This window comes from Puma concolor, chromosome E4 (assembly GCF_028749965.1).
Source record: "Puma concolor isolate L17-30 chromosome E4, mPumCon1.1.hap2, whole genome shotgun sequence".
Classification (NCBI taxonomy): domain Eukaryota; kingdom Metazoa; phylum Chordata; class Mammalia; order Carnivora; family Felidae; genus Puma; species Puma concolor.
Window position 1 is genome coordinate 33,807,913 of NC_141683.1, and position 24,380 is coordinate 33,832,292.

Below are 24,380 nucleotides of genomic sequence, written 5' to 3' on the forward strand. Positions count from 1 at the left end.
GAGTATCAGACCAGGTCCTGCATCAGACCAAAAATGGCATGGAATTCATAACCGGAAAACCAAATAGTAAATAATAAATAGTAAAACAATTGGCTCTAGAGGATTGGGATATGGAAACAGTGCAATGAGAATACAAAAAGGAGTCCATGTATAACTCATGTGAGGTCAGAGGTTTTTAGGTAGACTCTTTATTCCTTTAGTTAAGTAGTAGTGTTCCATGAATCGATATGCTCCTTGTTTTTACTGTAAATGACTGTGGTGGGCTAAATAATGCCCCCTCAAAGATGTCCACGTTCTAATCCGCAGAACCTGTGAATGTTACCTCACACGGCAAAAGAATTTTTGCCAATGTGGTCAAGTTAAGGATCTGGAGATGGGGAGATTATCCTGGATTATCCAGGTGTGCCTGATTTGATCAGAGTGATCCTTACAAAAGGCATGCAAGAAAAGTCGAAGTCAGGCAGAAAATGATGTGACCACAAAAGGAGAGGAACAGGGAGAAAACTATTTAAAGGAGCCAAACTGCTGGCTTTGATGGGGGAGGAAGGGGCCCCAAACCAAGGGGCCTCTGGCAGCTGGAAAAAGTATGTAAACAGTTTCCTTGCTAGAGCACCGGAAGGAATCAGCCCGGCCTACACTTTGCATTTAACCTAGAGAAAATGATTTTGGATGTCTTAGCCTCCAGAACTGAAAGAGACCAGACCTGTGTTGTTTAAGCCATCATGTTTGTGCCAGTTTGTTACAGCAGCCACAGGAACCTTATAGCATGACACACTGAAGCACCAATTTCTGGCAGTTCTGTTAAATAAATTGGCTTTAAAGTTTGCCTTTACTCTATCAGCTGAACTGTAGCCTATAAGTGTATTATCACATATGTGCACAAATGACCTCTGACCTAGAGTGTGGTAGCCATGCTAAAAATCATTTTGATCCCTGAAGCCTATAGGACTTTCACTAGAATAGCAGAAACTTCAGAATTTTAGACCTTATTCATTTTTGAAAGGTTTTTTCCCAAATACATTTTTTAATTATATATGGTCGTGTATCAAAAAATAAAAAAGAAGTATATGAGTGGCTGGTAGAGCAGATACAGTGCTCTCTCCATCTTTAATAACTGAGAAAGCATAATGTTTAAAGCTTATAGCATACTTCCGAGCCGTTTATGTACAGTTAAAATTCAAAAAACGGCCAAAACAAAACTGTTCAAACATAGTATTGGGATCTGATGATAAAAACAAGCATCAACAATTTGTTTTATCAAGTAATATAATAAATTATAGTCAAAAGAGGATGCAACAAAGTATAGAAAATCTTAAATGTAATCCTGTTAATGTGAATTTACTACTTGGCAACATTGATATGTATATTAGAAACAATTCATAAAATAATTTTTGTTTGCCTGAACCTATAAAAGTCACTGTAAGAGAGAAATCAATGTCTCTCTCTCTATTATATATATGTAGATATGTATGTATATGGTAACATATGTAAATAGGCAGATAGATAATAGAGGTAGATAGATGATGATGATAGATGATAGGTAGATAGATAGATAGATAGATAGATAGATATAAATAAATAGATGGTTTATTGTATCAGGACTGCAATAAGGTTTTGTACATATTTTGATCTATACAACTTTAGGGGATATCATTTATGCAACTTAAGGAACTGTATGCAGACACCTATATTGGAACACAGGCTAATATTGTTTTGTGTTGACTACCTGTCCTGGTGGAGACCTTGCTATGCTAGGAAAATAAAATCACAGTTTGCTCCTGTAAGAAAATCATGGTGGTACTTGAAAGGAGTTTGATATAAGACAGACTTCCCTGAAAATTTACTTGCTATATTTAAGAAAATATTAGTGAGGGCGCCTGGGTGGCACAGTTAGTTAAGCAACCGACTCTTGATTTCAGCCCAGGTTATGATCTCTCAGTTGTGAGATTAAGCCCCTCATCTGGCTCTGTGCTGGGCATGGTGCCTGCTTAAGATTCTGTCTCCCTCTGCCCCTACCCCTTTCGCATGTGCGTACACGCTCCCTCTCTTTCTTTCATTCTCTCTCTCTCTCAAAAAAAACAAAAAAACAAAAACAAACAAAAAAACAAAAACAAAACCTTTTTAAGACTGTAGCATTAAGAGTAAAGCCAATATATCTTTAAAGCATATGATTTACAATGTTAGTAACATTGGATACGAAATTTAAATGCACATGCATATGATTGATTTACGAAACGATTAATGATTTTATCAGCATTTCCACAGCTTCTTTGGGGAAACAAAAAGTGTGCATGCTCCAGAGAAAGTTTAGAACTCTTGTTCTAGATATTTATTTTTCTCTATTCTTTTCCTGCATTCCTCTTATCTATTTTTTCATCTTTTTGTATTTCTTTCCACCATTTCATTATCCATTCTTTATTTCTCCCCTTGCTACTCTAATTCTTTTTAAAAGCCATTCCTAGGGGCGCCTGGGTGGCGCAGTCGGTTAAGCGTCCGACTTGAGCCAGGTCACGATCTCGCCGTCCGTGAGTTCGAGCCCCGTGTCAGGCTCTGGGCTGATGGCTCAGAGCCTGGAGCCTGTTTCCGAATCTGTGTCTCCCTCTCTCTGCCCCTCCCCCGTTCATGCTCTGTCTCTCTCTGTCCCAAAAATAATAAACGTTGAAAAAAAAAAATTTTAAAAAAAATAAAAAATAAAAGCCATTCCTCACTAAATATTTGTCAACAAATTAACATAGTTGGTAGAAAATAAGAGCTTCCACCACGGTGGAAATAATTTAGGGATTTAAAGAAAAATCATTAATCATTGTTACCTAGATAGTTCAGCATACTCACTTTGTAGATCAGTAATCTTAGCTCAAATAGGTAATCATTTACTCATGGACCCAGAGGTAATTTTTCTCAGAACCCATGCTGGAGTCCAGTTGTTCTGAAACATTGTTGACTCTCCACGGTGTTCTCTTTTTTTTTTTTTTCATGTTTATTTATTTTTTGAGGGAGACGGAGAGGGGAGCAGAGGATCCAAAGCAGGCTCTGTGCTGACAGCACAAATGGTGGTATCGTGACCTGAGCCAAAGTCAGTTGCTTAACCAGCTGAGCCACCCAGCTGCCCCTGACTTTCTCCACGGTGTTCTTGATCCAACACCCTACCTTGGATACACAGAATTTTTCAAAGGCTAACGGAGTCTCACAAAATGTACACAGCAACCAGCTTGAGTGGATTACTACTGAGTTGAGTTGTCAGATTGAGTTGTCAGGCTTCTAAAATACAATTGCTGGGCTGATGATTGCCATCATCTCACAAAAAGGAAGAGAGCTGGTGCTCGAGATGAGATGACAATGAAGTATTTATACCATAACTGAAGCCTTCTAAGTTATGAGCCCTGTTCAACCATTGGACACTTCAGGTAGGAAGTCAATAAATGTGTTCTTTTGTTATTTTTTTTGCAAATATTACTCATGTGCAAGCCCCTCATAATTGAAAGAGGTCGTGGCCTAACTTACAATACGTAACCGAGTGAGTATTGTAATTCAAGCCGCTTTAAAAAGACTCTATTTTCTAGAAGAATTTAAATATTGAAGTTGCAGAATCACATTAAAAAAAAAAAAAGCCAATCAGAAGACTTCATTTCCTGATAAGATGGAGTAGCTGGTGTCAGCATAGCCTCCAACTGGGAAAACATTAGAAAACTGTATAAAACCTCTCTCTAAAAAACTGGAAACTGGATGGTGCAAGTCCGTGATAATCAAGAAAAGGGGGACAAAAAACCACCCAAACCCCAAAGTTTGATCTGTGGTTGTTTCAGCTTTCTGGTAGCACTTTCCAGACTGTGTTGCAGGGAAGGAGAAGCTATACAGAGTCCAGCGGGAAGAGCAAGATCACAGTTTCGGAGACCATGGTGGCTAGAATTTACAGGGCAGAGGAACAGAGAGAGTGTATTATGATGAGAAAGAGCCAGAGACGTTTTCTTAAGAGTGTTCTTGAGTCTTTGGTTGTGTACTAAGCTGTGCAAACAGGATAGAATTCCATGAGCTGGCTTAAGAGTGATTGCCAGGGACTCTTAAAGATGAAGAATTACAAGCGTTCACCCAAATCTGGGCGATCCCATCATATTATAGTTTCCAAAGGAATTGTTTCCCAAATTCCAAGCCACTCGTAAATAAACCTAACGCTTACAGGTGCAAAATATTTTAAACATGAAAATTGACAGTTTATTGAATTCAGCATAGGAGTTTAGTATACACACAGAAAATAACTATAAAAATCTATCTTAGTCATAGGACATTTTTAACTAGTATTGGACATATTTTCACTTAAATACTCTTTTCAGCTGAATACTCAAGTTTTAAATTAAGTTCATTTTCAACTAATGTGATAATTTTCATGGAAACAATAAAAGGGTGTTACTTTAACCTAAAGGTACAGCCTTCAAAGTGTTTGTGTTGTCTAATAATTTTACTTATTGCATGCATTAGATTTGTGTAGGCAGGCAAACTTTGCTATCTGTCCATCTATCAGACACAGTTGGAACTGAAAAACAAATGCATAATGATAAAAGCAAAAGGTGAAATCTACATTTAGCTTCTGACAGTAGATATATTTATTTTATTTGTTTATTATTTATTCTTTGGATATATTTCTTTTAAAAAATCGCATCACATGTCAGGATGTGAAACAACAGTATTTTACTTACCGGTGGAACTGCATTTGGGGGGAGAAGACCATCCATCTTCCAAACATGTAATGATGTCAGTATTACCAGGAAGGCTGTAGCCGATGTCACAGACAATTTGTACAGTGTCCCCTTCCAAATGTGTTTGTCCTGAAGATGCAGAATGACCATTTTCCACAAAAGGAAAGAAACACAGTCCTAAGGACCAAAAATTGTTTAATGTACAAGGTGGAAGTGTTAAAAAAAAAAAAAAGAGCAAACCAAATTTGTGTTTCGCAATGTTTTAAAAAGAATGTCAAACTCTCAAAACTGAAATCACATATAAAAACAAAATTCAAAAGAATTTAGATCATACTACTATATATATGATGTTTACTATATGAAATATAGTCATATATTCCATATTTGGAAGTAAATTAACATTTCATTTTGTTCTGTGGTTTTTATTTAAAAATATTTTATTTTTATACACTTTTCCAGGTACAAAACAAGATTTTAATATACCCATTTCTCTCTCAATCTTCCTAAATGTTTCTTATAGAAGGAGAAAGACCATTACTGTCTCCTTTGTTGGTTCATATGTTCTGCCTCCCATTGTTCTTTGCTTAATATATCTATTCTCTCCAGAGTCTGCTCTTCACGTTTATTGAAAGATATCATTGTAAGAACAAAAGAAGGGATTTATGGAAAATAATAAAAGTGAAAATATTTACACTTACACAATCTTTGCATTTCAGGAATAGTAAGTTTCAAATTGTTGCAAATAGTAAGTTTCAAAACAGAATGAGTATGTAGAAAGACTTGTTTTAAAATTTTTTTTAACGTTTATTCATTTTTTTGATAGAGAGAGACAGAATGTGAGTGGGGGAGGGGCAGAGAGAGAGGGAGACACAGAATCTGAAGCAGGCTCCAGGCTCTGAGCTGTCAGCACAGAGCTCGATGCAGGGCTCGAACCCATGAACCGTGGGATCATGACCTAAGCTGAAGTCGGACAAACAACTGAGCCACCCAGGCACCCCTAGAAAGACTTGTTTTAAAGGAAAAGTATGACCAGGCTGATACCAAATATTAGGAACTGCATATTAGTAGTTAAACATATAAATCATCAGTTTTTAAAATTAAAATGTGTAAAGCACTTCTAGGTAATATAAGGAAGTTCACACATTTATTCTTCATTTGGTTTTCATAAAAGGCTTTTCAAGAAAGGGCTACATTTCTTATCTTCGCTGGCTTCTCTAGTCCTGATCCCCGTGATTGTCCACCAAGAGCCCCAAGAGCCCAACATCCCTTCCGGAATATCTTCTCTATTGACTGAATGACACATTCACATCTACTGATCAGGACATTTACTCACTGAGGCACCTGGGTGTTGGCGACCATCCTTCCTCCCTGCATGTTATGCGATTCCAAAAGGATTTTGAAGGAGACACAAAACTATATTCACAAGAATAATAAAAAGTTTTCCCAACAGGAACTGAGGAAAAGGGCGGATCTTTCTTGTCATCATAAAGAATTCCATGGTTGATTCTTGGAAAATCACAATGTCCCACTGGGAAAAATAAAACAAAACTGAAGAATTAACCTACATCAGTGAATCATTAAGTCATATTTTAATCATCTCATTGATTTTTTTTTCTTTCTTCTAGCTCAAATTCCTTTACCTTATGTGCCTTCCAGTGTACTAATTAGTTGAGAACAAAAAATGATCCCTAATTAAGAGTACAAGAGTATTTGAAAAGGCCATTGTCAATGCAGTTTATGTTTTGGAGTCAGGGGGAATAAAATCTCTTTTGCAGTAACTTCTAGAAGCAAATCCCCCACGGTTTAGGAACATGGCAGAGGGGGGGTCAGCAGCAGTTGTGACCTGTCCCCACAAGGTGCTAGTGGTCTGGGAGCTCAGCCGTCCATTCCTTTCTCTACGCTGATGATACCCGGGGGAATCTCTGCCTGAAGTCTCTGTGTCCTCTGGTTTTCCCTGGTGCTTGAGGATGAAGCAGTTTTGTTTTCCCCTTATGCAAAAAAAGGAAACAACTTCCAGAAATTCTGCTCCCAAACCAGTTAATTGGGAAAATTCCTTTTTGGCATTTATCTAGGAGTGACTTTCCCTGTCACACGATATTTCACACGGGGGATGCCTGTGGCCTTTAGCCTGCAAAACCTGGAGTTTCTTATCTGACGGTTTACAATTGGACATTTGTCATTCTCTGGTAGTTTGGGAAAAGATATGGAGGAAGAGACACCCCCACCCTGCCCCATAACACTGACATCCGTACCTTCCAGAATTCTTTTTCAGATCTGCTTTGCCCTCCCCTCAAATTACAGCATTTGATTTCCATGCATTTCTACCTACATATACTTTGCCATCCAGAGGGGCTTCACTTTCATCTTCCAATTGTCCCTATTCTACCTACCCTTCAACGCTCATTCTACGTTTAGAAAATACTCTTTGTGCACACAGCGATGTGCTAGCTCTGAAAGTTAACTTCTCCTGGCAGGCCTCCCTTATCCAGTCACCAAAAGTAGGAGAGAATATCTCTTGTCTAAGCTTTCGGATAAAAGCTTATGATGTTTCCTATGAAATACACTCCCTTATATATATACATACACATATCACATATATATATTGCATACACACACACACACACACACACACACACACACACACACATAGTTTTGCTCTCTGTTTACTTATTTGTGTGTTTTGCTTTCCTCTGAGCACACTGGAAGGTGTAGACAGGCACGGAGCGCTCATTTTCTTTGGAGCTTTACCGCAGCCTGCAGCATAATATATTGCTCGGTAAATATTTCACTATTGAAAGCATGCAGAGTTTTTATAAAAGTGTTACCTTGATATGTTGCCTTTGCTTTGGGGCCAGTTTCTCAACAGGCACCTAAACGTAAATGCAATACAAACTGACAGGTCATTTAACATCTACACAGCTTTGGGATAGAGCTTCCCTGAAGGTTCTCTGGAAGACTAGACTGAAGATGAAGATCTTTTTCTGGGTTACGGGTTGTAAAAATTCTACATATTAGTCTCACATTTTATACTTATTTTCCCCTGCTTTTTCCCCATTTAGAAATCCCTCTTAATGTCATATCTAACAGATGTTTAAAACAATATATACCAGACACATCTGGTATATATTGTGTATATATATATATGTATATATGTGTATATATACTCATGTACATATATATGTACATATACATATATACATACGTATATACATATACATATGTATATACATATACATATACACATATACATGTATACACATATACATATATATGTACATGTGTATATATATATATATATATGCAGAGGCTGCTGCATAATCTAAACAGAGAATTTGTATTTTTTAAATCTTTTGTTATTATTTGTAATGTTTATTTTTGAGAGAGCATAAGCAGGAGAGGGGGGAGAGAAAAGAGGGACAGAGGATCCCAAGTGGACTCCATGCTGACAGCAGAAAGCCCGATGTTGGCCTAGAACCCATGAACCGGGAGATCATGACCTAAGCCTAAGTCAGATAACCGAGCCACCCAGGTGCACAGGGAATTTGGTATTTTTAGTTGAGACTAAGCAACTAAGACTGCTATTGGAGAAAACGTACTTTTACCCCCATCAGCTAACTGTTCTCCTGTGAGTACATCTCAATGCTAAATGCAGTAACAAATAAAAGTTTCAAATCCATAGAAATAGGGTTTTATAACTTTTATGAAGGTGGATCTCTTTTTTTATGTTTATTTATTTTTGAAAGAGATTGAGAGCGCGCACATGGGGGAAGAGCAGAGAGACAGGGAGACAGGACCTAGAGAATCCCAAGTAGACGCCATGCTGTCAGGGCAGAGCTGGACTCAGGGCTTGATCCCATGAACTGTGAGATCATGACCTGAGCCAAGATCAAACGATGGATGCTTACCCAACTGAGTCACCCAGGCACCCCATGAAGGTGCATCTTCAAAGTAAAGCATTTTTACTGTTCCTATTTTTCTCTTATGTGAGGACTAAAGAGAAACTTCCCCAAAGAACTTCCATTGTATGCAAAATTTAGCAAGCAACAAAATAGCAAAAGAAAGCCCTGCTGGAAATCAAACAAGACACAGGATTGAAACTCCACTCCCACACATGGTCTTATCAGCTGTCCTGGGCATTGTTAGAGGTTTCGTTTGCAGTTATTTGGATACGATGGTTTTTATTTCAGCGTGAAATAAGATGAGACAGCTTTCAACATATTTTAAGATGTAGTTTATAGTTTTAATAAAAAACGATGCACAATTTCCTTTCACTTTCAAATTTGCTAAAGAGCTCAGAAAAAGCAAAGAACTCATGGACATTTCACCAGCTTATTACACACAAAAATTAGGATATACTGTACTGTTTTACTAAAAAAGATTTTTCTTTATTGATGATAATTAGATTGAAAAAGGAAGTTCCTGATTTAATGATATTTAAATCTTAAATTAACAAATCTGTGAAAATGCAAACATTTTGAAGGTGTCCAATTTTTCTGGGGATGCTTTCTCTAGTCAGTGGCATTGCAGAGTTTATGGAGAATTACACTGATACGTGACCTTTTCAACTTCATTACCTGCAGCTTTTTCATCATAGAATTCTTCCCCAAATGTTGTATTTGGTAGCTATTCACACTTTGGAGCTTCAAGAACAGAGAAGATTCATTTCATTTGATTTTTTTTCTTAATATAATGTTAGAAAATATTGATGAAATAGATTCAAATATGATCCTTTATTCAAAATGTTCTTACATAATTATTTATTTTAAAACATACACACACACACGCGCGCGCACGCACACACACACAACACACACATTTGAGACAAGAACAAAATATTTAGATCTGTTTTCATGTTTTCAACTTACCTTGCCCCTCAACAGTAGAAATCCATAAGATTAGAATGGCATTAATTAAAAGCAGCATGCTAGGTTAGCCCAATCGCATATATTTAGAAACTGTCCTGCAATGGTGGTATCACTCCAAATCCCACTTTCATTTGTGGTTATAAGCAAACTTCGAATTTCAGTGCACTGCCGGGAAGCCAGGGCAGTGAAATACTTTCAGTAAATATCAAAGTTCGCAGAGGGTGGTGTGAGATAACTAATGTTTTCACATTAATACTTTAAAGTCAACACTTGATATTTATCTGAGCAAAATAATAGCTGTGCAACTTCCTTCTTGTGGTTCCTAATTTTCTAAGTTTGAAGCATTCAGACATGGACCACTGAGGAGGAAAAGTAAAGCCCTTTCTTATCTTCTTTCTGGCCAGGAGGTCAGCTGTTTCAGAAAGCAACCAAGTGTAGGTCATCTGTCCTCATTTTAATACCATGTCAATCTTCAGTGATTATGAATTCTTCTTCACACTGGCATTAAGAATTAGGTTCCCTCTTAGTATTTTTTCAGGGTAGTCAAGAATAATTTTGCCAAATAATGCTTCCTGAGATTTTTGGACAAAGTATATTTCAAACTCATTTAGGTGGGACTTCAAGAATGGCTATGACACAAGTTTGGTATACTCCGTCTCCAAAAGGCAGAAATAAAACTGGGCAAAATTATGTACCAAAAATAACCATGCAGAGTTTCTGTAAATTGGCTAAAGAGCATACTGTTGAGAAATATTGATTAAAGAAAATCTCTGTAAATCTCACTAAAATAGAGTGGCTGCTCCCATCCTTCTCTGATTCCTGCCCAATTCTGTGGCTCAGAAGTATGACCTGGGATGGGCAAGGCAGACATTGTGAACTGGCTGCTATGCTGCCCTGTTAGGGCGGAATGACTTTATGGCAGATCTTGGAAAAAAATCCACATGCAATGACACTGTTGAATACAATAGAGATTACAGTGGGAAACAATCTAGGAAGGCTGATATCTCCCCATGATACTGTTGTGTCTGTTACAACAGTAACAGATACTGTTGGGGCAAGAAACAAAATGGCAGGCCAGCCAGAAATTTAACAGAAATTTTGCTTTGGAAGCAAAAGACAGCCAAAAAGGGCTACACTAAGATGACACTTATTGCTGGTGGTCCAGAAATCACTGGACATATAACGACTGTGCCCGATCAGACAAACCAGAGAGAGCCCTGCGAGCTACTAGTCACTGGTTAAATGTGGAGCCGACTTTTATACTCCCTGAACTTTGAAAACATTTCCCAAACCACACACAGTTTCAGAGACAAAAGGTAGGATGTTTAGTGGGCCAGTGTGTTTAAGCATAACTTCCGACCAATGATAGGTTGATTTAATTAAGTTATGCTGACTCAGAAATGACTCCTAGGAAGTCAGACTAAAAAATAAGAAGAAATAAAACCTGAGCAATGACATCAAAATCTGTACGCTGCAACGATCAAGCTCCACAGAATTAGTCTGGGCTACTTAACAAATAAACAAGTTAGCAATAGCAACAGTCCTTGGTTGGAGAGGATTCAGAATTCTACAATATGTTATCTAAAATATCCAGTTTTTAACAACAACAATATGAAGAGACATGGAAGGAGATCGAGAAGTGTATCCTGAACACAAGAGGGAAAAGGGCAATAGAAACTTTCTTTGAGTGGGTCTAGATTTTGGAATAAGCAGATGAAGATGTCAAACAGCCATTATCAATATGTTCAAAGAACTAAAGGAACCATGTCTAAGAAATTAAACACAAGTATTATGACAATGACTTATTGAATGAAAAATATGCAGGCCTCTTAGGTCAAGGTAGCCAGGGACCTGGAAACATCAGGAGAGGTCAGGTCACGGAAACTCTTGGGGTTACAAGGCATTGCCCAATTCCATGCCCTAACCTACACAAATGTACTATATTTTCACTGAAGGCAGAGCTGGAGGAATCTGGACCGCCTTTCCAGGGATGGGTCTGGCGGGCTGGCTGGGTTATCTTCTGATAAGAGACATCTAGGAAGTGCGATAGCTGCTAAAGCCAGGGACAACAGCAGATAATAAATATACGTGGGGACTATCATCCATTTTAACGGACCCCTCAGGACAATTTTCAAGGGGTGGGATTTCTCCACCCTTGAGGTTATGCAGGTGGTCAGGGATGGACCTTAGCCACACAGGCTTGGGGCTGGAGGGACCAAAAACAGCTGCCCAAGGGTGGGTTTTGAAGTACATACTGCCCATACTTAAGCCTTGCAGGTCAGGCTTAAGTAGCCAGGACCTGGAATAAGCCAAATATCGGGAGAGTCTGGGTCACAGAACAGCCTATGGGGGGAACCTCGCATCTGCATAATTCCAAAGCTTTAACCTATACAAATGCGCATACCCCTCCAGAAGACAGAACTGGAAGAATCTGGACTGCCTTGCCAGGACAAGACCTGGTGGGATGGCCAGGGTGTCCTCCAATAAGAGATAACTGACAGCCTTGATTGCTGGAAAAGTCCAGAACCCCACTAGGCAACCAGTCCAAATGGGGATTGACAGTCGCCAGTTTAAAGCTGCTGCCTCAGAAGATAATCAGGAGGGACTGGGAGGGCTTGCCAGGGTCTCCACTAATAAGAGACATTAGGGAAACTTGGTTGCTGGAGAATCTCCTGGTGTCTCATCAGGCAGTAAGTCTGTGTAGGGACTGACTGTTGTCCATTTGTCGGTGTCTGCTTGAAGCAATTTTTCAAAGGTAGGTTTCTCCATGCCAAAGCCTAACCAGGTGGTTGGGGTGTAGCTGAAGCAACAGAAGCCTGGGACCCCTTAAGGCAGCCAGTCCTCATGGGGCCTGTCACCCATATCAGTGGCTGCCTCAGAGGGAATTTCACAGGGCTAGAAACCTCCTCTTTTGAGGTTGTTGGGGATAAACCCTAGCTCCACAGGCCTGGAGAGCCTCAGTCACCCAAGGGCAGAATTCAGGGTATGTACTGCACCTGTAGAAGCTATATAGTCCAGGGAAGCCAGGGACCTGGGACAGGCAGTGACGGCCGTCTATAGATGAAGCTACTGGGGGTACGAAGCATCTGCCTAATTCCAAGGCTTAATCTACACAAATATGCATATTCCCATTAGGGGCAGAACCCGAGGAATCTGGGTTGCATTGGCAGAGTGGGGCTAGGAGTGCTGACCATGGTACCTCCAATAAGAGACACCTGGGGGCCCCTGATTACTGACGAACATCAGGGCTCCGTCGGGCAGCCAGTCCAAATGAGGGCACTGTTGCCAGATTAAAGCTGTTGCCTCAGAAAGACTTTCTAGGAGTGGGCTCCTTCTACTCAGGGGACATTCAGGTAGCTGGGGTCACCCAGAGCTCCACAGGCCTGGAGTGCCCCTGCAGCCCAAGGCCAGGTGACAGGATACAGAGAACACATGAGCAGGCGTGGCAGTTCAGGCTAGCCAGAAACCTGAAACAGGGCAATGTTGGGGGAGGCTCATCACAGGAGAGGGCTATTAGGTGTACAAGGTATCAGCCTTATGAGCAAAGCCTACCTGCACATTATGGAATATTCCTCCCCCTCCCCCCAAAAACAGAACTGGAGGTTTATTGACTGCCTTACTAGGAAGTGACCTGCCTGGCAGGACAGGGTATCTGTCATATGGAAGCACAGGGAGTCCTGATTCCTAGAGAAGCCCTGGAGCCCAGCAGGCGGCAAATCTACCTGGTAACTGACTGTCACCCTTTTGCACCTATTGGCTCAGAGCAATTTTCAAAAGGTGGGCACCTTCCACACCAGACGCTATGCTGATCGTTGAGGCCTGGTCTGAATTTCACAGGCCTGGAGAGCAGGGTCTGCCCAAAGCCAGACTTTGGGGTACATACTGCCCATATGCAGGTCTCCCAGGTAAGGGGTAGCCAGGGACCTAGAAAAGAGGTCAAGCATCCAGAGATATCAGGTCCCAGAAGCATGCTCTTGGGGTATAAGGAATCTGCCTAATTCTAAGCCTCCAACCTACATAAATGTAAATATTCCCTCGGAGGTCATAGCTAAAGTAATCTGGATTGCCTTGCCCTGAATGGATCATATAGATGCCATGCTTCCTCCAGTAACAGATTCATGGAATCCCTGATTGCTGGAGAAACCAATAACCCTATCAGGTACCAGTCCAAATGGGGAATGCCTCTAGTTTAAGCTGGAGAATGATTTTAGTGGGGGTGGGCTCTCTCCACCCTACAGGTCAGCAGGTATTTGGGGACCAGCTTGACCTTCACAGGCATAGAGGGTCCAACAGCCAGGAACCAGTTGACAGAGTATGGACAAGTCAAGCATAGGCCCTATTAGTCAAAGTAGCTACAGTAACCAGGGACCTGGAACTGGACAATGTTGGCTAAGGTTGGGTCACAAAAGGGGGCATTTGGGATACCTGCCATCTGCCTAATTCCAAGGCTTAGCATACAAAAAGACACACATTCCTGCTAAAGGCAGAGCTAGAAGAATCTGGACTGCCTTGCCTCAGTGAGGCAAAAAGAGATGGCTGAGAAACCCTGTAATAAGCAACACTTGGGATCCTTGATTGCTGGAGAAGCCTGAAATCCCATTGGGTAGCCACTCCAAATGGGGGCTGACAGTCAGTAGTTTAAGCTGAAGCCTCAGAAGGAGGCTTCAGGCTCTCTCCACCCTACAAGCTAGAAGGTGTTTGAGGACAGGCTTGAGCTCCACAGGCCTGGAGGGCCCCAAAAGCCAAGGGCCAGCTGACAAGGTATGGACCATACACGTACAGGCCATGCAGGTCAAGATGGTCAGAAGGAGGCTATTAGGGTACATGGCACCTGCCTAATTCCAAGGCTTAACCTCCACAGATGCATATATTCCCCCTGAAGACAGAGCTGCAAAAGTAAAGTTGGGCTTGACCGGGCAGGGCTGGGCTAGTTGGCTGGAGTTCCCTCCAGTAAGAGACACCTGAGAGCCCTGATGACTAGAGAAGCCTGATATCCCATCAAGAAGTCAATGCAAATTGGGACAGATTGTCTTCAGTTTTAAGCTGCTGCCTCAGAAAGATTTTTCAGGGGGTGGAGCTTACTCCCCGCTGATGTCATTCAGGTGGTTGGGGTCAGGCTGGAGTTCCGCAAGCCTGGAGTGCCCCCTGCAGCCCAGAGCCAGCTGGTCGTGTGCAGACAGCGCATGCGTGGGTCTCCCAGGTTAAATTGGCCTGGGATCTGGAATAGGGCGGACTTGGAGGTTTTTCAACTGCCTTGCTAGCCAAGGGTCAGGCCCACAGGAGAGGGTATCTGACATGTGGAGACACTGAGGGGTCCTGGTTCCTAAAGAAGCTCAAGACCCCATCAAGAAGTAAGTCCACATGGAGACTCTCCTAGTAGAAGCTGTCAAATAGCTATTTTTATAAGGTGGGCCCCCTCTCGCTGGAAGCTACGAAGGTGGTTGGGGTCTAGTCAGTGTTTCACAGGCTCTAAGGGCTCGGTCTGCCCAAGACTGGCTTACAGGGAATGTATGTACCTGCATGGGTGGTGTAGGTCTGGGGAGCCAGGGTATCTGGAAGAGGGCAAGCAAATGGAGATGCAGGCTCTTGGAGTTACAAAGTATCTGCCTACTTCCACGCCCTAACCTACATAATTGTGCATATTCTCACTGAAGAAAGTCCTTGAGTAATCTGGAGTATCCCCCAATAACAGACACCTGGGAACTGTGATTGATCCAGAGGCCCAGACCTGAGGAGACAGTAAGTCTTCATGGGGATTGATTGTTGCTCATTGCCGCAGTCAAACGTCAGTGATAGAGTACGTATTGTGCATGCACAGGTCAGGGTAGTCAGGGATCTGGAACAGTGCAAGTGCCCTGTGGGGCTGGGTCACAAGAGCAGGCTATTGGAAGTACCTGGCATCTGACTCTTCCCATACTTTAACCCACACAAATGTGCATACTCCCCCGAAGGCAGAGCTGGAGAAATCTGGATGGCCTTGCCAGGGAGGGGCCAAGCAGGATGGCCAGGTACCCTCCAGTAAGAGACACCTGGCTGGGAACAATCGTGGGTGAAGCCTGGGACCACCTCCGGCAGCAAGTCCACACGGGGACGTCTGTCAGCCTTTTGTAGCTATTAGCTCAGTGCAGTGTTTGAAAGCTGGGCTCCCTCCACACCAGAGGCTACAGAAATGGTTGGGGTCTGGCTGGATTTCACAGGCTTGGAGTATCAAGTGTGCCAGAGGCCAGCTTAAAGATTGTGTACCGAGCATGTATGAGCTGTGCACATCAAGGTAGCCAGAGACCTGAAACAGACCAAGCTTCATGAGAGGTAGGGTTCACAGGAAAAGACTCTTGGGGCTAAAAATAATCTGGCTAAGTCCAAGCCCCAGCCTACATAATTGTGATTGATATACAAAGGTGCATATTCCCTGTGAAGGCAGACTTTAAGTGGTCCAGACTCCCCTTGCCAGGACTAGATCAATGGGATGACAGCAGTATCCTGCAGTAAGAGACACCTGGGAACCTTGATTGACGCAGAAGCTCAGGACTTCAGCACACAGTAAGTCAACCTGTAAGATGACTGTTGCCCATTTCTACAGCTGTCTCAGGACAATTTTCAGGAGGTGGGATTAGCGCCCCCCCCCCAACTGTTGAGGCACCAAAGCAGTCTATTGGAAGTAGCTGGTGTGTTCCTGTTTCCAAGATTTTAACCTACACAAATGTGCACATTCCCCTGGAAGACAGAACTGGAGAAATCTGGTTGGCCTTGCCTGGACTGGGCCTGATGGCCAGTATACCCTCCAACAAGAGACATTTAAGAGCCTTGATTGTTGGAGAAGCCAGATACCCCATCACGCAGCCAGTCCAAATGGGGGCCATGACCAATCTAAAAACTGTTGCTTTAGACAGATTTTCAGGGGTATGCTCCTTTGTCCTGGAGGCTATGCAGATGGTTGGATACTGGTCCCAGCTTCAGAGGCTCAGAGGGCGTGTGGTGCCTCCAAACTGAGTGCATATTGCACATGCTCAAGTCACACAAATCAGGGAAGCCAGGGACCTGCAACAGGGCAAGTGCTCAAGAGGCCTGGTTTCAAGAGTGAGCTCTTGGGTGTCCCTGTCACCTGCCTAATTCCAAGCCCTACCTTACACAAATGTGCATATTCCCCCTGAAGATAAATCTGAAGGATACTGCCCTCCTTTGTTAAGGCAGGCTGAGCTGACCAGCTTGGGTGTCTATCCTCTAATAAGAGACACCTGGGAGTCCTGGTTGATGGCAAACCCTGGGATCCCTACAGGCAGCAAGTTTAAGTCAAGACTGATAGTGGCCAATTTGCAGCTTCTGCCTCCATGTGATGTTGGGGCTGAGCCCTCTCCACCAGCCTGGAGCACCCCTCCCCCCACTGCCTCAGGCCAGCTGAAGGGACATAAACCACCCATGCATGGTCAAAGAGGTTCGAGGTAACCAGGAACTTGGAAGAGGGTATAGATCCAGGTAGACCATGTCAAGGAATAGGATGGTGTGGACAAAAGGCATCTGCCTCAGTTCAAACTGTAACCTATGCAAATACGCATTTCCTTTGAAGGCAACTGGTCTGCCTTGACTGGGCAGGGCTAGGCTTTCTCACTGGGGTATTTAATAAAAGGCACCTGGGAATCCTGGTTGTGAAGAAGCCCACAACCCCTTCAGGCAAAATGTCTAAATGGATCCTGATAATGGCCAATTTGCAGCTGCAGCCCCCGCACCTCCCCCCCCCCCACCAGTGATATTTGGTGGTGGACATGCCCCACATCCTAGCCTATGTAGGTACTGGTGTCTGACACCACAACCACTCCTTCGAGGTTCCCAGCTGTCTCAGGGGGATGAACTGCACAGGTGGCACAGTTCGGGGTAGCCAGGGACCTAGAACAGGGCACTGGTCTTGGGAGGCTGGAATAGAAGAGTGGTTCTTAGGGACAAGATGCATGAGTACTTGCAATACCTGTCTCACCCAAGGGGCAATATCCCCTCTGAATCGGAGCTCAAGGCCACTGGACTGCCATGGCAATACCTATCCATTATATTCCCCCTCAAGACAGAACTGGAAGTTTCTCAACTGCTTTGCCATGGAGGGGCAGGGTGTACAGGACAAGGTATCTTCCATTAGGAGACACCTGGGAGTCTTGATTCCTAAAGCAGACCTGGGCCCCATCAGGCAACAAGTCCACATGGGGACTGACTGGTGCCCATTTGCCAACTTCAGAACATTTTTCAAAAGGTGGGCTCTCTCCATGCCAGAGGCTATGCAGGTGGTTGTTGGCCTGGCTAGAGTTCCACAGGCTTGGAGGGCCAGGTCTGCCCAAGGCCAGCTTAAATGTATGTTCTGTGCATGTGCAGTATGCACAGGCCAGGGTAGCCAAAGATCCAACAGAGCCAACAGAATCAGGCTCTTGGGGTTACAAGTCCTCTGCCTTATTTCAAGCCTTAACCTATACAAATGCACTTATTTCCCCTGAAGGCAGATCAGGAGGAAGCTGGACTGCCTTGCCAGGGTGTTGCTGGGCAGGCTGGCAGGACTATCCTTTAATAAGAGAGACTTGGCAGTCTTAGTGGCTACAGAAGTCCAGGACCCACCAGGCAGGTGGTCAAATGGGTACCATTTCAAGTTTAAAGGTGACACCTAAAAAGATTTCAGGACTGGGCTCCATTTACCCTGGAGGCTCTGCCAGTAGATGTGTATCAGCCCAACTTCACATGCCGGAAGGTCCTTGGCTGCCAAAAATCAGATATTGGGGTACATACTGCACATTTTTTGGCCATGTAGATTTGGAAAGCCAGAAACCTAGAATCTGCAATGTGTGGAGAATCCAAGTCTCAAGAGCAGTCTCTTGGCCTTCCATGGCATCTTTTTTTATTTCAAGCCCTAACCAACCCAATGCACATATGGGAGCCAAGGCATGACACCCAAAATGGGCCACTTTGGCTTATTAACAATTTTGAATTAAAGTTATATAAGCAACAGTACAAGGAAAGCACTTAGACTTCCTCCCCTCCTTTGTCTCCTGAAAGCAGGGAAAATATCTTGTAAATAAAGAGGAGACATCTTGTACCAGGAGGTAAAGAGGCATCCGATCACCAGAGTTCAGGAACTCAGAGTCAAGAAGGCTGTATAAACAAGCATTTTACTTTTACCAATTTACTACCACTGCCCAAATTCTGTTTAAAATCCGTTACTAACTGAAGCTCTCAAACAAGTTTTCTTTGTCCTGTCAATTCCTCACAGATTTATCGCTTCTTTTTCTAAAAAATATAACAGCTGCCTGCCTTAGTCATTTGAGTCTCAATTTTAATATTGGGCCTCTGTGCACATGAAATTAAACTTTGCTTTTTCTCTCCTATTAATCTATCTCATGTCAGTTTAACTCTTAAGCCAACTAGAAGAATCTTGAAGAGTACAGGAATATTTTGCCTCCACAACACTTGGTGAAATCAGCAGGATAAACTTCCCTGGCTGAACACAACTACAGCTGAGAGATCCTGAGACACCCAACAAACACTGGAAGTAGGTAGGAATTTTTGCCACATCGGCCCCTGGCTCTCTGCTTGGGCGGGGGGGGGGGGGGGGGGGTGGCTAATGTATTTGAAACAAGTTAGAGGCCTTTTTCTCTCTCTTTCTACATTTAGGTTAGCTCTAGAAAATATTTGTGGAACTGGTTGCTTGGACTTGGTAACTCTAGTAATTTTGATAGAATAGTCTTCTCCTCAGACTCATGTCTGTTTGGACAAACTTTGCTGTGGGTTTTCTTTGTAACAACCAGATGAAGTTTTGCCTTTCATTCTGTGCTATGTCCTAAGAACTCAGCTTCGTGACCCACAAGAATATTCTCTTTGTCTCTACCATCCTGAGGGTGCATTTACTTGGATGTACCTTGGTGGTCAGTCTAATGGACTGAGCTCTGAAACACAAGGTTATAAGCAGGACTCTCTGTCTTGGCAAAGCCAGCTTTCAGGGGAGTTTGTCATAGAATGTTACAGCCCATAAGGGACCTTCATCATCCTACCCTTTGTTGCTTCTTATCCCTGGAAAAGTTCCATTCCAGTAGTACCTGCCTGGTGACATAGATGAGGGGGTCTGAGACTGGAGACCTCTTACGTTTTCGTGGGAGACCAGAGACACTGTCTTCACCACACCATCATTGCTATTATTGGACAAGGATCCGTTATCCAATGCACAACAAGCCAAATACTGATGCTGGTTTTGTGGTAGAGAAAAAGGGTTTCATTGCAGGATTCCAAGCAAGGAAATGGGGAAAAAAATTCTCAAATATGCCTCCCTGAAGGGTTACAGTTGAATGTATTTAAGGATAAGGGGTCAGGATGTCACAGGGTATGTAGGTTGAATGGAATATGCTGATTGGTTATAGGGGAAATGGGAGATGTCTTCCTTTCTGAGATGGGAATTCAGGAATCATGTCTTTTCATGGGACGTATGTTCCTTAAATGGCAGGATAAGCATGGCAAGTGAGAGAGATCTCAGAGTGTGTCATCAAAGATGTTACTTTCATTTACTCTTGGTCTCTTCTGTGTAACTGCAAGAATTCCTCCTGGTTTGCTTCAGTCTCAGCTAGTCTTGCTGGTGGTCAATCAGCTTCTGCAAAACAAGCTCATAAATCAATCAGGTTAACCAGTGTGTCCTTAGAGTGGAAGAGCCAAGCATTTTTTAACTCAGCATATTGGTTTTAGTCTTCTCTATCATTTGATCATTCCACAGCCTTGAGGGATGACAGGGATGATGATCACTCTGGCTACTTCCTGCTGATTTTAGAGGCACAGTTTGGGGTTTGAGGAATGAAATTCTTTTGTACCTAGTTGGAAGTATTTTCTTGTTTCCAGCTTTGTATGTACATTTTGCATGACCAGGATATGAGTTCCTTCTTTGACCATCTTAGAGTAACACTGTGCACACATTTTGTCATTCCAAATCTAGTAATTAGTATGATGAATATGGACATGTCCATTTTTATTAGTCCTTATACTATTAATCAATGCCTTGGAGGATCCATGAAAATAAACCTGAAAACTAGTCTGATCCCAGAATATCTTCTGAAATCTCTTGAAGCCAGGCAGCCTGTTGTCTAATTTTGTTTAGGTGAGCCCCTACTTTATAGGGAGTATTAGTATAGACACAGAGACATGCTTGCCACCATACAGATTCCCTCCTGCTCAGCCAAAATATAATCTAAAACTATTCTTTTGTCCAAGACTACTTCTGCTAAAGAGTCCAGATACTTCTGTTGAGCTGCTATAACTAAAGCAGTTTTATTGGCTAATGTTTCCAAATTATAGATGGGTTTCTAATCATATGTTCACGGGTTGCCACTTCCCACCATGATAATAAAGTTCTTCCAAAGAAATAGCGTGTTCCATCTTCCTGATACTCTGATAGGTAACCTTGCACTTTTCCCCAAATTGAGTGAGTCACTGTCTAATGCAGACCTACCCTCTAGTTCTAGTTCTGGAAAATGTTTTTAAAGAATTGTTACAATGCTGAGCATCACTGGAATCATGAAATTTATACTATATGCCTATAAAGGGGAAGGGATTCTGTTAAGGTATGCATTATTTTATAACTTTTAATTTGCACATAGGAGAAAAGAAGAATATAATTAGTACACCTCTGCTAAACTAAAGAGAGAGATACTGGGCCCGAAAAATGTAAATTTGTGTTAAATAGACCATTAGTTACCACCTGTCTGTTAGCAAATGTCTCGTTTTTATGACCATGGGTTCCAGTGCCCTTGCATGAGCTACTAAAGGTCATTATAGGAAGATCTTTAGGAGGAGTTAAAAAGAAACAGGGGACATATGACCCTCTGTTAACTATTCTGACCCAAGAGGTTAAGTCCATAGGGTTCTCTCCATAGAATGCCATGAAGTTAGGCACATTTCAGAAATTGGTTATGAGCATAACTATGGGGTCAGTATGATCATTTATGGAGAAGGGCTTCAGGTGACATATCCAGCAATCAGACAAGTTACCAGGAGAAGCTTAAGTCTATAAAATTCTAACCATGGAATTATCTTTCCAAGCAAGAGATGACAACTACAGAGAAAAACCAACAATTGGCAGTAGTCATATTCCTCTGTTAGTCTGATTGTCTGCTGAATAACAACTTATAATCTGTCAAGGCTCCCAAGAATAGTTGGCAAATTCCCATTCTGAAAGTGACTGAGTGAAGTCTGTGCTTGGGATGTGCCACCATCCAAGGTTAGGGCCATCCTGGCTTTTATGCTTTTGACTTGAAAAATTCCTGTCTCCAGTCTTGTTCTGATAAGTAAGTCACAGTGATTGGATCGGCTGTTTTGGTACCAGCTTCACACAGGAATGATGAATCCATAGCCAGACACCTTTTAACTTGATAGAAGAGTGAGTAACCAATAAGACCTCATATGGTCCCACCCACCATGGCTTAAGCTATTCTTCAGGGTGTTTGTTTTTCTAGGATTTGAACAGCAACCAGTCACCAGGACTCAAATGGTACAATGGCACATCTGTAGGGTACATCCTTCCCTGGAAGCAAACATGAAATGGTGTGAAATTTGCACCGAGAGATTGCACATATTCTACAGTGTCAAGTTCTCTTACCCCAGTTCCCTCCAGATCTCCTAAATGATATTCAGAACAGAGGAAAGGTCTAGGTCTCCTATACATTATTCCATAAGGGCTCAATGGGAGCCTGCTTCTAGGAGCCACCCTTATCCTAAGCAGAGCCACCAATAAGGCTTTGTCCCAAGTCAGGTTAGTTTCCTGAGAGATTTTTGCTAATGTTTTTTTTTCTTCCAAAGGTATGGTTTATTGTTTTTAGTCTTTCAGTTGTGATCTCAAAGAAGCATGTGATCTCCAGTGAATACCTAGAGGCCCAGAGACTTCTTGAGTAACTTTGGCCACAAAGGCTCCTCTGTTATCAATCTGGAAGGAAAAAGGCAACTCAAACCTTAGAATAATTTCTTTTTATAAGGCTTTAACTACTTCTGAGACTTTTTTTGAATGGCAAGGAAAAGCTTTTACTCATCCAGTAAAAGTATCTATAAATAGGGGAGGGTGGGTGATGGGTACTGAAGAAGGCACCTGTTGGGATGAGCACTGGGTGTTGTATGGAAACCAGTTTGACAATAAATTTCATATATTAAAAAAAAAGTATCTATAAATACTAAGTATCTAAAGTTACTGGTAGTCTTTGGTTATCACCTTAAAGTCCATTTGCCAGTTTCTCCAGCCCTGTTCCCTTGAGTTTGAACTCCCTAAGTCCAGATGGGGGCTAGTCTTTGTTTTGTTTGTTTGTTTGTTTTGCATAAATCCTTTATTTTTGTATTACTTTCTGAATAATCCTTTGTATATTGCATCCTAGAGTGTACCTTTCTATCCAATGGAAGTTAGCATCGCTTCCATAATGGGTACCCTAAAGAATGTGGCTAATAATGTTTTCAATAAAGGGTCACCTGGGTGGCTCAGTCGGTAAAGCATCTGACTTTGGCTCAGGTCCTGATCTTGTGGTTCATGAGTTCAAGCCCTGCGTTGGGCTCTGTGCTGACAGCTCAGAGCCTGGAACCTGCTTTGGATTCTGTGTCTCCCTCTATCTGCCCCTGACCGACTCACGCTCTTTTATACATAAATAAATGTTAAAAAAATAAATTATTTATTCTATAAGGTGTTTGGGGCTCAGCACAATTCCTTGTTTGTTGTAAATCCAGTCTTCTTTGGTGTATTTGTAGTCAATACCCTGAAAAAAAAAATGCAGATCCCCAATTAGATCCCTATTCATTAGCTCTGTCAAGAACTTCAGGGGGAATATTTGAGATACCTGTGTGTTGCATCCATGTCCAGAATGAAGGTTATTTGAGAGATTGGAGTCTTAATTCTCACTGCTAAGTTGGCAGCCTGATCTGCCTGATTATTTCCTTGTGCAAACAAGCACTCTGATTTTTGGCACCTTGGACAAGGGACTATATAACTACTTCTTTGGGTTCATTACTGCCTCAAGTAAATCCAAAATTTCCTTAGGATGTCCCTGCCCCTCCCCAAGGTGAAAAGTCTCCTTTCCTTCCAAATATTCCCATGAGCATGTACTGTGGAAAAGGCATATTTAGAATCACTATGTACAATCAATCTTCTTTTTTCCTAGATATAAAGCTTGGATGAGGATATTAAATCCTTTTGCATGAAGGTACCTGGCAAAAAGGCTTTGGCTTCCAAGGTTTGTTGATGGGTTAGCCTTCTGCTTACTGTGGTCCATAAAGTTAATCCTGGAAATGATCAATGTTTCCAAGTTTGGATCCTTAAGAGGTATATCTGTCAAATCAGGGGGGCTAGAATAAACTTGCTCAATTACTTGAATACAGGTGTGTATGTGTTCATCATTACTGGTTGGAAGTAACATGGCTGGATTTAAAGTTGAGACAGATTTTAGAATAACATTAGGATTGTCCAATAATATTGCTTGATATTTGCCCAATTTACCAGACATGAGCCAATATCCTTTTTGTTCCAGCAAAGGAAGAACACAGTGGGAAGTATGTACTGTGGTAGGTTGTCTCAGGGTAAATTTTTCTGCTTCCTGGAAAAGATCACAAGTTGCTGCCACAGCTCATACATATGCCAACCCCACTGTCACTATAGGCAACTGGTCTTCTCATGTTAACAAGAGTCTGTGTTAACACTCCAAGACTCACCCTCTATCTTTCATGAATGGACAAATCTAAAGGCTTTCTTATGTCTGGAAGTCCCAGTGCTGGTGCCATGAACAACTTTTTTAATGACTTGGAATGGCTGGTGACATTCTCCTGTCCAATTATGGAGTTCATTGTC

At 42.1% G+C, this 24,380-nt stretch overlaps 1 protein-coding gene and 1 long non-coding RNA gene across 2 annotated transcripts in view; both read right to left on the reverse strand.

The window, feature by feature from the left end:
- Positions 1–9,730, reverse strand: part of CFHR5 (complement factor H related 5) — a 31,962-nt gene extending 22,232 nt beyond the window's left edge. The window contains exons 1-3 of the mRNA XM_025921111.2: positions 9,557–9,730; positions 6,025–6,219; positions 4,692–4,868 (exon numbers count right to left, since the gene is read on the reverse strand). Of these exons, the coding sequence (XP_025776896.2) occupies positions 4,692–4,868; positions 6,025–6,219; positions 9,557–9,614 (430 nt within the window). The 5' untranslated portion in view covers positions 9,615–9,730. The remainder of the gene's footprint in view (positions 1–4,691; positions 4,869–6,024; positions 6,220–9,556) is intronic.
- The window catches only part of LOC147572562 (uncharacterized), a 175,475-nt gene that overhangs the window by 24,494 nt on the left and 126,601 nt on the right, over positions 1–24,380 (reverse strand). The gene's annotated exons all lie outside the window — the stretch shown is intronic.